At 42.8% G+C, this 15,006-nt stretch overlaps 1 protein-coding gene across 3 annotated transcripts in view; it reads left to right on the top strand.

Moving 5' to 3' along the window:
- Klhl32 (kelch like family member 32) overlaps positions 1-9,920 on the top strand; it is a 207,683-nt gene extending 197,763 nt beyond the window's left edge. For 2 of the 3 annotated variants that reach the window (XM_013351931.2, XM_026786710.1), the window contains one exon: positions 4,875-9,919. In XM_013351931.2, the coding sequence (XP_013207385.1) occupies positions 4,875-5,036 (162 nt within the window). In that variant the 3' untranslated portion in view covers positions 5,037-9,919. Of the gene's footprint in view, positions 1-4,874 lie in introns of all 3 variants that reach the window. The other variant, XM_026786709.1, reaches the window with a different exon arrangement.
- Positions 9,921-15,006: the final 5,086 nt, after the last annotated feature.

Genomic DNA, 15,006 nt, shown 5'->3' with positions numbered 1-15,006 from the left:
GGCTGACATTCGTCTAGGGGTGTCCTGGTGAGGTGTGCTGGCAGGTGATCCTATCTACCGCAGTTGGAATGTTAGGCATTTCCTTTGAATGGTCTGCTCTTGGGTGGTGGTCAGGTCATCTCAGCTTGTGGTCCTTCCTGCAACCAGGTATTTGCTTCAGTGTAAACTACTGAGACTTGGGCCTCTTATTAAATTTATCGAGGGCCCAGTTCTACTCTGGCAGGTGATTATGGTTGGAAGTCAAGAACTTCCTTGGGGTGACCTGCCCAGACTTAGCTTATCATGGCTGGCCCCCACAAGGTGAGCCAGCTATTTCTGGGGATCCATCGTTCATGGAGCACTAGAATCTAAACCAATTATTTTACTTCATGGGTTGTCATTGTTTAATCCAAATGGTAGCGCTTCAGAGAACCACATGGCTGTAGTTATCAACATTGCCGAGACTGGCAGAAAGGGAAGCCCAGTTGTTGCTCTTGTGACTTGGTGCTATACCAGGGCCTCACTGAGCAGAGATAGGCCCTTGAAGCAGTCTTTGATATCAGAAACTTTGGAGGATGCTGTTGACATGACTTCTGGGGGTGTCCTTGATAAAGGAGTTCAGTTACTTGGATACAAAATAGGCTAGGAAACTAAGGAGGCGGGGCCTAAAGACTACCAGGAAGAGGAAGGAGCTAGGCAGGGCAGCCAGCATCCCGGAGAGTTGGAATGTCAGCAGAGTTCAGAGAGACGCTCTAGCTCAGGGGTGTGGGGGAAGGCAGTTTGGTTGCATCTCAGACCACTCTAGACTGGTTTATATAGAAGTAGGGCATTCTTCCTGGAGGAAGAGGCCCCTCCTTTCTTGGCAATAATGAAGCTCAGAACTCAGCAGTTTTAGCGAACACCTACCAATAAGTCTATTTGGGTTTATATGGTTGTAATTGTTGTGTGATGCTCTTCCCTAGGAGACGTAAGCAAACGTCTACTTACCCCACAGGGATCTAAGGACAGACCAAAGTCACACTTGAACCAATGAGTTTTACTGGGGTTACTTACAGGAATGCGGGTGAGGGATTACTTAGAAGAGCAGAAACGGCTCAGACAACTGCATCACCCAGCAAGGATAACAGCTTCCAAAGGCTGGGAACCTGGAGCTCACTTCCCAGCCTTCAGGCACATCAACAGCTTGGATGGGGTCCTTTCCTAGTGCCTCTGAAGGTCTGCAGCTCTTCCAGGCAGTTTGACTGCTGTCTCTTTCTTCCAGGCTGCTGTGCCTGAGTCTATCCTACACAGCTCTGCTTGTGTGAGCTTCTGTGAATCTTGGCTTGACCGAGAGGGACTCTAAGCAGTCTTTATTGTTTCTGTACTTTTGGGGAAGGAGAGGACTAATGAACCAATAAGGTCAGTTTCAGGGACTTCCTGGAGCCATTTGGAATTGTTGGCTTCCTGTTTTTAGGAGCTTCCCTTGAGGATGGAAGTGTTTCATCTCTAGGACATCCCATTGTTTCACCTCCGTGTAGACATCCTGTCCTCAAATGTCCTGTTTTACTTCCCTTTTACATCCTATGCCTTAAGAAGTTTCCCTCCAAGATGGAAGGCTTTGACCCTGAAGGAAACTCCTAGGCAACAGGTGGCTATTTTCATCTAGGCTATTTGAAACCCTTAAAAAACTGTTGGAAGCCAGTAGTGATGCACGACTTTAATCCCAGCACTCGGGAGGCAGAGCTCGGTGAGTTCGAGGCCAGCCTGGTCTACAAGAGCTAGTTCCAGGACAGGCTTTAAAGCTACAAATGAACACTGTCTTGGGGGAAAATTTTTTTTTAAAAAAAATAAAGTAAATAATAATAAAAAGAACGGTTGGAAACAGACCAGAGGAGGGCATGCCAGCTATGTCTATATGGATAGCAGAAAAAAAATCCAAGCCTTCAAGGAGAGGGAGTAAGCGAGGGGCTCCCTTAGGATGTGCAGTTGAAACCAACAAGGGCATTGAATCAAAAAGGATAACAATCATGGTTTGGTATTTGGGAAGTAATTCATATTTTCATATGATCAACTGTATGAGACACAGAGCTAAGCTGATATTGCAGGGTGGGGTTAGGGGAGGAGTTGAGATAGAAGAGGTGTGAGGTGTTTTATTTTGTCAACGACACAAGCTAGAGTTATCTGAGAAAAGGGAACCTTCATTGAGAAAATGCCTCCCTAAGACTGGCCTGTAAAGAAGCCTGTTGGGCATTCTCTTAATTAGTGATTGATGTGGGAGGACCCAGGCCATTCTGTGTGGTGCTACCCATGGGCTAGTGATCCTGAGACAAAAAAAGAAAGTAGGCTGAGCAAGCCACAGGAGCAGGCAAGCCAGCAAGCAGCATCCCTCCATGACTTCTGCTTCATTTCCTACCTCCATGTCCTGGCTTAGTCTGTCTCCGTGATGGAGTGTGGCCTAAGAGTTGTGAGCTGAAATCAACCCCTTTTCCCCCAGATTGCTTTTGGCAGTGCTGTTTTGTCACAGCAATAGAAGCCCTAAGACAGAGATCAGTACCAGGTGCACGAAATATTGTTTTGACAGACCTGACCGTGTATTTTCAGGAGAAATGTGGTATTTGAACTTTGGGCTGGAAAAGGCATTGACTATTCAGAGCGTCAGGATCTGTTGTGGGGGCTAAGAAGATAAACCTGAGAGCAGTGTAGATGACGGAGGCCTGACTTGTAAAGTTTCAGAGGGATGTTTGAGAGTCCCTAAAGGACCCTATCAAGTCATTAGATGTTTTAAACTAAGAATCCATGGTTCTGGGCAGTTGGGTTTGAAGATTACCAAAAGACCAGAACTAGGAAAGTGAATCTTTGCTTTGGGGGACAATTGATCCTGGTTAGCTGGAGCTGAGGAATTGATGCTCATTAAAGGGGAGACCAGCATCAGCACCACCAAGGTAAAATCTGAGAAGCTGTGGTCCAGAGAGGGGAGTGGGAAGGCTCCATCTCACAGTGGCAGCTGAACCTGGTAATGTATAGTAGTTTCTCAGGTGGTACCGGTTTTAAAGGCATGAAGGGGTCGTTGAGAGCTGCTCAAGTTTTGCCTGTGTGGGAAGAGGATAGGACATCGGTGAAGGTATAGCCTCAGTTGCATAAGAAACCCCAGGACTGGGGGGTAAGGGACAGACGGTGAGACCTGTCACCATGTGGCAGAGTCAGAGTCCCTGTAGAGAGCCAGAAGAGGCTACTGGTGAAGGCACAGCCTAGTTACAGTGGAGACCCCAGCGTTTTGGAGACGCGAGTATTATGGGATGACTGCAAAGGGCAGTAGCAGCTGTAGGGTAGATCCAGCCAGAGACTGAGACAAGCTCTGTGTGCTGTAGATACCAGAGCTGGAGAAATAGAGGCAGCCCAGAAGATTTTGAGGCCTAGATGTCAGACAGTAAGCTGTTGACACTGCTGTCCTTTGATCCTGCTGTGATTGGGATGTGACTGTGCCCTGGTTCTCCCCTCTTGGAGTACGAAAGCGGTCAACTTGTAACTTTCTTTTACAGGAGCCCAGTTTAGAAGCTTTGGATATTTGGATATCAAAGAGGCTTTGAACTGTGAGATTTTAGGTGTTTTTTTTTTTTTTCATTGTTTTGCTTGTTGGTTTTTATTTTGTTTTGCTTTAAAAGACTGAACTATTTTTTATTCATTTTAATTTTACATCCTGGCCACAACCTCCACTGCCATACTCCATTTCCAGTCTCTCTCCCCCATTTCCCACCCCTTACCCCAATCCCCTCCTCTTCCATCTCCACCCAGGAAAGGGCAGGTCTCCTATGAGTATCAGTAAAACATGGCCTATCAAGTTGCAGTAAGACTGAGTATCTACCTTCCCTTGTATTAAAGCTGGGCAAAGTGGCCAGTATGAGGAGTAGGGTTCCAAATGTCAGTAAAAGATTCCGAGACAGCCCATGTTCCCACTGTTAGGAATCCCACAAGTGGACCAAGCTACACAACTCTAACATATCTGCAGAGTGCCGGTTCAGTCTCTGCGAGCCCCTCTGAGCCCAGCTTAGTTGATTGCGTGAGCCTTCCCATGGTGTCCTTGACCCCTCTGGCTCTTACACTCCTTTCCCTTCCTCTTCTAGTTTTCCTGAGCTCTAACTAATGTTTGGCTGTGGGTTTCTTCATCTCCTCCCATTAGTGGTTGGATGACGCTTCCCTGATGGTAATTGGGCCAGGTACCAGTCTGGTCACAGGAGAGAGCAAATGCCGGCTACTTATCCACGGTTGCTAGGAGTCAAAGCTAGGGTCCTCCCAATAGACTCCTGCACCAGGCTTCAGCCTGACCCTGAAATGCTCCTCCTCCAGCACTCCCCCCCCCATGCCCCAGCCAATCCGATCGCTCATGTTCCCTTCCCAACCCGCCCTCAGTCTGCTCACAAAATCTCCTCTATGTCCTCTTCCCAGGGAGACCTGGTGTCCGCCCATAACCTCTCCTTGTTAACTAAAGAATGAACTTTTGTAGTGTTTGAATTTTTAAAGACCACAGGACTCTAAGTTTGGAATGTGTTTTATATTGAGACATTAGTATTAATACGGGATTTTGTGGATGAATGAAAAGGTATTACAGTTGAATAATATATGTTTGTATGTCAAGTTGAAAAGGGGCCAGTTATTCTGTTTTGCTTTTTATTTTTCCTGTCAGCTTGACACACGCTAATGCCATCTTAGATGAAGAAACCCAGTGAGAAAATATCTCCGTGAGATTGGTCAGGATTGGCAATCCTGTGTGGCACATTGGTGAGGATTGCCTTGGTCATCATATCTTATCACAGCAGCAGAAAAGTAACCGATGTACACAGTGGGAAAATAGTAACGCCTCGGGTGCTCTCTTCCATGCATAGGCAGTCTTGAGTAATTAATCCCTCCCTTTTGTGCAGGTACTGGATGTAAGCAGAGAAGGCAAAGAAGAAGTGTTCTATGGACCTACACTTCCCTTTGCTTCGAACGGCATAGCGGCATGCTTTCTTCCAGCTCCGTATTTCACGTGCCCTAACCTTCAGACCCTGCAGGTGCCTCATCACAGAATCGGCACTGTCTGAGAAGCCAGCACCATTAGTCAGCACCAGGAGCCCGAAGGAGAGCTTGACATCTGAATACAGGCCACGAACATCCTCAGTGCTCCATGCTTCCCTATCATGTTTTACAGGTCTAAAATTGTCTAAATACTAGCAAAAAAAGAAAAAAGAGCAATTTTCTAAAACATATTGCGAGAATTCCATCACTTCTTTTCCATGTATGTTAACACACGTATGTATAATTTTTGTTGTGGTGCACCTTAATGCTGTCCGATGGGCACATTACTGTTTCATGGATCTTTAAGACATTCCTCTTACCCTGTTCTTATCAGCGCCATCCAGGGTCACGTGACACTGTTAGTAAGGCACCTTTCACAGTGGCATTGGTTGTCTCCTAATCTTCCGCACTGCTGCCCTTGACTGCTTAAACATCAGAGCATCGGTCATTTTTCAAAGCATTGTCACATTCTACAGCTCTGCTCAGGAGAGGCTAGCAGGGTGATGTCGTAAGCGCTAAGTGCCATGTGTTACTGAAGGTGATAGGAGCAGCTGACTTGGAAAAGGTAGATTTCCAGCCCTGCTTACTCTGCCCTTGTGTGGGAACTTTACAGCCTCAAAAGATGGTAACTGCTCATCTCCACGTTAACTGAAAAGAATGCTGTGAGAATCAGGCAAATGCTCAGAACTTTGCCTAAGAAGAAAAGTTACTCAAATTCTAAGGTGTTTTACTGTCTTTTAGAACCTTGTTAACTGAACCACATCCTGTGGAATAAATGAGTCTAAGAATATCAGGAAGACACTGTACCTATCCTAACTAGGAACACCAAAGATCCCTAAGCTTGTACAAATTCTTGCCTGAAAGAATTCTCTTAAATGCCTCATCTTAAAAAACAAAAATTAGCTGTACTAGCCATGGTACCACAGAAGGCTGTGACATAGGTCTGAACTGAGAGTGGGCAGTTCTAATGGACATTTTCCAAGTTACTAAAGGCTATGTCAATCCTGAGTGCTTCTGGGATTCCCCACCACTGCCAACACATTTTTTATTACTACCACTTTTAATGATGCACAGTTCTTTTTTTAGTTTAGATTTTTGGGTTCGCTTCATCTACAACCAAAATAAATCATCTTAATAATAACTTTTTAACATAAACTCAACATGCTTGTTTTCCTAATCTTGCCAAGACTTGAGGTCATTTTTATTAAACAGCTGCTTTCCTACTGCCGCTCGGTCATTCCAGCAGTGCCTATGTCACAGAAACTTTTTTTAACTGTGGAACCACTTTTTTTTTTTAAATCTTCATAAGTAAATGAAAAAAAACGCTTTTCTGTTTGTTTAGGGTGGCTTCGATAGGCTATGTAACTATGCTGGCCCCCAACTCATGATCCTCCCAGATAAAACAATGTGTTTATCTTAGCAATCTCACCAACTTTAAGCACCATGTAAGGATACCTAACGCATGGTTCTTGAGAGTAAAAATGATCTAGTTACTGGGTTACAGGACAGGAAGAGATGAAAAGGGCGAGGAAGAAAGGTAACAAACTCGAGTCAGACAGAGCAGCGACAGCTGGTGTGGGCAGACGCTGCAAGCACTTAAAAAGCTGCCTCGGAGCCTTCAGAAATAAACTTAGACATTCTGTCAGTCTCGAAAATGCATTCCTGCCCTGCTGAATTCTTACAACACAGGCATAGATAACAGGTGTTTCAGACTTACTGATGTCTCTAAAACCATTAACTACATAATGCTATAGTAAACAAACAAGCAAACAAACAAATAAATGAACAAATAGTTATATACCCAAGTCCTATACCCTGAATGAAAGGAAATGGCTTCAAAATAAGCTTGCCCGAATGACAACCTTAGACATTCTGGATTCATTTCTAAGCATTCATTTAAGTCAGTATAAACTACCAGTTAGTTTCTCCTTGATTGTGTTCATTCTTGCTGAGTATGGACATATTCTTCACATCTCTAATCAAAGAAGAGCATCAAAACTATCACACGCCTTTACTACAAAAAAAGAAGATCATAGTGCACAGTTATATCCCTTCCCCCAAATCGTCTGCAATGAGGAAAACAATCTATGGAATTATAGTTGACGTATATTATAAGCAAATCCCATTTGGAATACTGTTATATACCTATCTACTATTCAAGTGTAGTATCCATTAGTAATTTGTCTTCTATTTTCAATCCTCAGCATTAAAGCCTGGATTTTATTTTCCCTATAGGACCAAAAGACTTTGAAGCACCTAAATATCACTTGAGGATTCTACTTTAAAACATAAACTGAGTTTCCACAATAATTCTATTGTGAAAGGCAAAGCTGGCAAAGACATGACTCTCCATCTACAATGTAAGATGCAATAAACCCCCTAATCTTCAAAAATAAGATGCCAACTACATCACAATTGCGGCACCTTTTGTACCGTCTTGTTTTCTTCACAACTAAGTACATGAGGAGCATCCCCTTCACCTACCGCAGAAGTGGAAACCTTCAATTGGTTTCCCACGAATTATAAATGCAATAGGAATGAAAGATACTGTTTCTCTAAGTAACATGGCTCCTCTTTTATTTTCATTAGATAATCAGCGACATACTGCAGGTCCAATGCACACATTAAAATTGATATGCCTATCTTTCATCTTTATTATATGCAAACAACCTATAACTACACATAAAATAATATCTATAACATGTAACAAACTGGGTAACTGTCGGCACAACAAAGTTCTAAGTAAGGATGGGGATAAAGCCTGGTTGGTAGAGTGCTCACCTCACCTGCCCGAACCTAGGGCTCCTCCTCTGTGGGAGCTCATGCTTGTAATCCCAGTTTGTAATGACCAGTGGAGGTCAGAGGATCCGAATTCAAGGTCACTCTTGGCTACCAAGAATTTTCAAAGAAGCCAGCCTGAAACAGAGACACTGCCCCTGTCTTTCACAAATAAACACATAAGTAAAATAATAAAATCGGTCAATTAGAATCGTATGGTACTGAATCAGGTAAGCTCACCATACAGAAGATCCCAGTGAAAACACAACTCTTGTATTTAGAAAGAAGATCCTATTTTGCTAGACTCCTAGACTTATTGTCTTAACTAAATAAAGCACACTGTTTTTACTGACGTTTTACACTCTTGCTTGTCTAGGCAATACATTTAACTCTAAGAAGGGTAGGCATTTGGTGTTGCTCAGTGCAGGAAAGAAGACGGAGGGTGTAGAGAGAACAAATATCCTTGAGGGTTTCCTCAAAGTGCAGAAAGATACCAATTTTTATATAAAGTATTAACTGCCAAAGATCCTGTGGAAACTGTGTGATTATTCTGATGATGGACGCCTATCATTCCCTCGCTCAAGCACTCGGTGGCAGGCTGAGGCAGGAGGATTATACATTTAAGGCTGGCCTGGGATAAACAGCACGACACTCAAAAAGGAACAGAAATATAAACAAAACCTAATAAGAGAGAGAAAAATGTTGAGAACACATGGAAATAAGCCCATATATTATTTAGAAACAAAGTATCTTATAACTGAGGAAAAACACGGTAGAGGTGTTTATCACCAAGTTTGTAGGCCTGCTTCAGACCCCACAGACTGACATGGTGGGAGAAGAGAACTGATTTTTCCAAGTTGTCCTCTGACCTAATGTTATGTGCACACACACATATACAAACACAGGTGGGTAAAGGGAAACATTATTTTAAATGCGAAGTCAGTGTGGAACACATACCTACATTCCTGCCACTGAGGTGCCTAAGGCAAGGATTTTGAGTTTGAGTGTGGCTAGCCTGAGCTACACGGTGAGCCAAAATTCATACACTGAGCCCCCATATCAACAAAACAAAATCACCAAGCAAACAAAACAAACCACTAAACCAAACACACCAAACCTGAGGAAAAGTCTGATGGAAGCTACGGGATAATATACATCCATCAGTCCAAGACATAATAAAAATACTACTTTCTTAAATAAATGCTGAGAGAGAAAAGCAAGTCAAATGCAGGCATCCATCACTTAATGGCTGGGATGTACTCTGAGAAATGCATCCTTTTAGGCAAAATCATTGTACTAGATAGGTGGTAGTCAATGCATCCTTAGGCAAAAATCATTGTACTAGCACGATAGGTGGTAGTCAATCATTTGTGGCCTCTGGACGCTATCCAGATATGTGGTGCTGGTGTAATAAGGCTTATTGTTTTACAGTAAGTTTTTCTGAGTACTTTTATATAGTAGGCGTACAATCTAAAACAAAGAGGGGTAATAAGTACACAAAGCACCAAGTCATCTATCACGAAGTCGTATGTACTGTACATAATTATATGTGCTATATATAGTTCTGTGTCTGGCAGGGTGGTGGGCTCACCTGTCCCAGCGCCACTACTTGTGTTGACTATATTACACTGTGATGTTACAATGGCAATGAACCTAGGTGGTAGGGACGTTGGAGATCTGCCATAATCTCATGGGATTACCTTGGTATGTGAGTCCTATCACTGAAACATCATGTACCACATGATTTTACTTAAGAGAAAAATGATATATAGACATTTAAAATTATGAAATCTTTCTAGTGCAAATGAACTTAGTACTCATTGAGTTTTGCAGATCATCCTCCAAATTTCTCTTACCTATCTAGTTAGATGCTAATTAAATTGAAGTTTAAATCCAAACCAAATCTTAATGTCTAATAAAACGTTTTCATCACTCTGTTGCCCTTTGCTCATCTTTTATACCCATTCCATCTGGTGATTTATAGGTATCTGACTAGAATGCTCTCATGCCCAATACATACATTTTTCTTCCTTTTTGACTGCTTTAAGTTTCTATAGAAATGAAATTTATTAATTTTCAGCCTTTATGAAAAGAATGATACACCGTGCTGGCCAGCTGAATGAACCTGAGTGCAGAATGAACAGTGTTCAGAGAAAGTGAGCAAGTCCAGAGAAAAGAAACTTGAAAGAAATTTTCAGTTTCATGGCTGTCTGAAATTTTTTTTTACTGCTGTGATGTACACCATGACCAAAAAACTGGGGAGGGAAAGGGCTGCTTTCAGCTTGTAGTGGCAGTCCATTATTAAGGGCAGGGCAGGAGCTCAAGGCGGGAGGGAACTGAAGCAGAGGACATGGAGGAACACTGCTTACGGGCTGGCTCATCTTGCTTTCTTCTACTACCCTGAGCCACCTACTAAGAAGTGGCATGGCTCTCAGTGGACTGGACCTTTCTCTATCAATCTGTTACCAAAGAGAGCATGGCAAACCTGCATACAAGCAATCTGGGGGAGACATTTACTCAACTGAGTTTACTCTTCCCAGATGACTCTTACTTGTGTCAGGTTCACGGTAAGCCAATCAGGACACTGGCGATTGTGAACAGGGCAGCAGAGAACATGACTCAGCAGTTATCTCTGAAGGAGAACAGAGTTCTTCGGGTGTATGCCCAGAAGTGGGATAGCTGTTTCCTAAGATAGTCCTACTTTCACTGTGCTAAGGTCTACTGATTTCCAGCGTGGACTCCATCAGTTCGCACTCTGTAGTGGTTTGAAAGGAAATGGCCCTCATAGGCCCATAGGAGTGACACACTCTTAGATGTGGCCTTGTTGTAGAAGTGTCACTGGGAGAGGCCTTTGAGGTTTCAAATGCTTAAGCCAGGCCCAATGGCTCACTCTTTCTCTGCTGCCTGCTGATTTGGATGTGGAACTTTCAGCTACCTCTCCAGCACCAAATCCGCCTGCATAAAGCCATGCTTCCCACCATGACAATGGACTAAACCTCTGAACTGTAAGCCAGCCCCAATTAAATCTCTCCTCAGAGTTGCTGCGGTTCATAGCAACAGAAACCCTAAGACATACTCTAATAGTGAATACGTCTTCCCCATTCTTCACACCCTAGCCAGCATTTGCCTTCCAGATAAATGCCATTCAAACTGGGGTAAGATGTTTTAATTTTCATTCCTCTGATTGCAAATGATGTTGTATACTTTGTCTTTTTGCTGTTGTTGTTGTTGTTGCAAGAAGAGTCTGCCCTTTGGTTTCCTGGCTGTCCAGACCCAAATAATCACACAGAAACTATATTAATTACAACACTGTTTGACCAATAGCATAGGCGTATTTCTAGCTAGCTCTTACATATTAAATTAACTCAATTCTATTAATTTGTATATTACCACAAGGCAGTGAACCAGTAAGGGTCCGGGTCCTTCTCCTTCATTGCATCTCTTTGACTCCGCCTACTCTCTCATTATCTCTGTTTGGATTTCCTGTCTGGCTTTACTTTGCTATGCCATTGGCCCAAACAGTTTTATTCATCAACCAATAAAAGTAACACTTATACAGATGGACATTTCACATCATTTTTTTCTTTCTTTTTTCTTTGTCTCTTTTCAAGACATGATTTCTCTGTGTAGCTTTGGAGCCTGTACTGGAAATCGCTCTTTAGACCAGGCTGGCCTTGAACTCACAGAAATCCAGCTAACTCTGCCTCCTGAGTGCTAGGATTAAAGGTGTGTGCTACAACCACCCAGCCCAGATGTTGTATACTTTTAAAACTATGTCTCAACCACTTATTTTAACACACACACACACACACACACACACGTGTGTGTGTGTATGTGTTTGCATTTCCTACATGTGGTGTGTAGGTATCTGCAGAGGCCAAAAGAGGGTATCAGATTTACTGAAGCTAGAGGTATGATGATTATGAAATTCCGAAGGTGGCTGTGTGGAACTACATGTACATCCTCTGGAAGAGCAGCAAGTACTCCTGCTTTCCCTTTCTTAGCCAGCTTTGTCCTCTTATTTATTTATCACTCCTCAAATTCATTGCCTCTGTTCTTCCCCCCTCTTTCTCTCTCTCTCTCTCTCTCTCTCTCTCTCTCACACACACACACACACACACACACACACACACACACACACACACACACTACAGTCTGATGACCTGAGTTGAGTTAGATCCCTGGGGGTATCCCCCAAAATACAGACTATTGCTTCTGCTCGTCTCCTGGAACTTGAGGGTAAGACCCTATGGTGAAAGACTTTGATCACAGGACTTGGAGAAATCAAGTGGATACTGTCCCGGAGAAGTTCCTCCCCAATGGCTACCTTTCATAGTATTAGAAAGTACTAGGCAGGTACTGTAGAGAAGGGTATTACAGTCCTACCCAACTGTGAACCTTGAGAACTACAATCATGACCTTCTGACAGTACAGACCAAGTGGTCAACAGTGGCAATTATGCAGGCAATCAATAGTTGTGTGATTAGATTTAAATACGAGAACTCAAGCCTTATACTGGCTATACAGCCTAAGTCTGGCCAAGAAAGAACCCTTGGCTTAAGGAAGGGGTCACAGACCTAGAAGAGAACCTCCTCCTTCTCTTGTAACAAACTGATATAGTATCCAAATGTCTTCTAAGTACCCACAGAATGTGGTTTTTAACTTCACCAGAGAAACATCTTTTTGCAGAGAATAACATCAGGTCAACAAACAGAGACTAAGTGACTCTAGAGTGCCTCTCCCCATATGGGACACCTATAACACAAGCCCACACCCAAGGTTCAGACAACATTGCTAGGAGGGGGCAGAATTTAAGAGCCAGAGGTTCAAAAAAATACCATGAGGTTCAGTATCTTTTGGACATGAAAGGGATGTTGCACCCATGACTTCGGAAGACTGTAGTTGTCTGTACACAAACTGCACATTAGTGAGACAGTCCCCATTCTAGCATGCATGTGGAAAGGCTTATAAGGCCACAGCCCTGGTTGAAGAGCTACAGGCAAAAGTTGAAGGCTACTCAGGAAGAGTCAATTTTTTTTTGGTGACACGGTTACTGGTTTGCTGCCCCTGCTCCAGTGGTTAGTCATACACCCATGTGAATATGAGTAACATCAGCCAGTCAGTATGTGTCAGTGTTATGTATTTATCTAAAACTGAAGACATGAGAGGAGAATGCATGTGAGGGGACCATGGGAGGAGAAAAATGGAAGAAAACTGGAGAAAAGTGGAAGGGTTGCTATGATAAAATTGTATTGTTCTCATGTAAGAAATATCAAAGGCTAAAACAAGAAGAAGAAACAGTCCACTTAGGTGACATACAGTGATCAGACCATGTCTAATGTGTCAGCTGGTCCTGCAGCAGAGCAGCAGTGAAAGGACTTGGTACTGAAGGAACAGTCGCTTCAGAACTGCTTGTAGGACACACTAGAAACACAGACCAGAGATAAGGAAACAATTTTCGGTGCCTGAGAGGAAAAAAAATAACCGGACGCAAGTAATTGTAAAGGGGGAGGGGTTCACTTAAGAGTCTACTGGTTATAAAAATGAGGAGAAAAAAGGACCTAAGATGTTTCTGAGATTCCACGGCTACACTAACTTGGGAAAATAGTGTTCTCTTGGATAGAAAATGAGAACAGGTGACAAGGGCAGTTTGCCATGTTGTCCTGGGATTTCAAAGCGCTGGACTAAAGAGGTTGGGAAAAAATTAGCACTACACACATTAAGCGACAGGGTTATGAGCCTATGGGGATGCCAACACAGACGAAGGGCATAGCTTACACCCCAAAAATATGTCAGTCCCAACAAATGAGAATAAAGATCATTACCCAAATTCTCTTAGTCAAATTAAGCAAGCTTTATTTTCTGTCAGACTAGGCTGTCTTCCTAGAGTGGAGTTTGAAATAATCAGCACTGGATAGAGGACAAAGTGGGGGTTTACATTAGCCCCAAAACTGAACAGCTATTGAGGTTTCAAGAGTAGGAGGGATTTTTGAATATGTAGGAACTTGGCTTAATATCTCAAATTATATGGCAGAATATCCTATCAGGGTGGAATTCAGGATATATGGTATGAAATATATCAAATTCCAGAAAATGGGTCAAGAAATGGTCAAATTTGAGTTTTACAGAAAACTGAAATGAACTTATTTTGACGTTAAAATAAGAATACTTCTAATATTAAGATAATACAGTGTCTATAGAAAGAGGACACATTCTTGAAGAGGGCACTGAAAAGATAGAACTCAAATGTGAGAGAGGCCAAAGACCATGAGAAAAGAGAGCACATTTGAACACAAGCAGCCTTAAGGAAAATGGGCTTAGTTATCATTCTAGTCCTATGAGAAGACACTGTGACAAAGGCAACTTTAGAAATAAACCATTTAATTAGGGGTTTGCTTCCAGTTTCTGAAGCTTTCATTCATGACTATCATGATAGCATGTGGTAGCAAGCAGAGACAGCACAAGAATGGGCCGGGCATGCACTTTTGAAACATCAGAGCCCACCCACAGTGACATATCTCCTTCAAAAAGTCCATCTTTCCTAATCCTTCCCAAACAGTTCCACTAAATGGGGAACCAGTGTTCAAAGACAGGAAGGCACCTGTGGGGCCATTCTCATTTAAACCACCACAGGCTTTAAGGAAGCAGTCGTCAAGTAAAGCTCAGGCATACAAGGAGGCATGAGTAGAATACCAAGTGAAGAAGAGTCACTGAGGCTTTATACAGGGAAGGGGACACTGAAGATAAGCATCTTAGAGGGGACACAAATCTATATAAACAAAGTCCCATTCTCAGCAGGAGAAGAAAGATATCTTGGATCAAACAAGCCCAAAACTTTAAAATGAAAAGCATTTTATGAGCATGGTATTGATTCACATAGCATCTGTGAATACCAGAGGCAGGTGGGTGCCTTCTTCAACAAGGCTCTCCACCTTCATTTTTGAGACTCTCACTGAACCTACAGCTCGCTCCTGAGTTCCAGGGATTGGATCCCAGCCCTGTCCTGTCCCCTTCACTTCAGGCTCCCAGGCTCCTCTCTTACTCAGGTCCTCATGTCTGCAAGATAAGCACTTTACCTATGGACTCATCACTTGCTATTTTCAAGGAAAAATTTTAACTACTTTTAGTACTTATGCTTGAAATTTGTAACTAACAGCTTCTGACTCTATGACACATGCTCTAAAACATATCCCCTTGCTTTTTCTCTTTGTTTTTTTT

The sequence above is a fragment of the Microtus ochrogaster genome, linkage group LG5 (assembly GCF_000317375.1).
Source record: "Microtus ochrogaster isolate Prairie Vole_2 linkage group LG5, MicOch1.0, whole genome shotgun sequence".
Classification (NCBI taxonomy): domain Eukaryota; kingdom Metazoa; phylum Chordata; class Mammalia; order Rodentia; family Cricetidae; genus Microtus; species Microtus ochrogaster.
The sequence above is the reverse complement of the archived record's forward strand: the minus strand, read 5'-3'. Positions and strand labels throughout refer to the sequence as shown.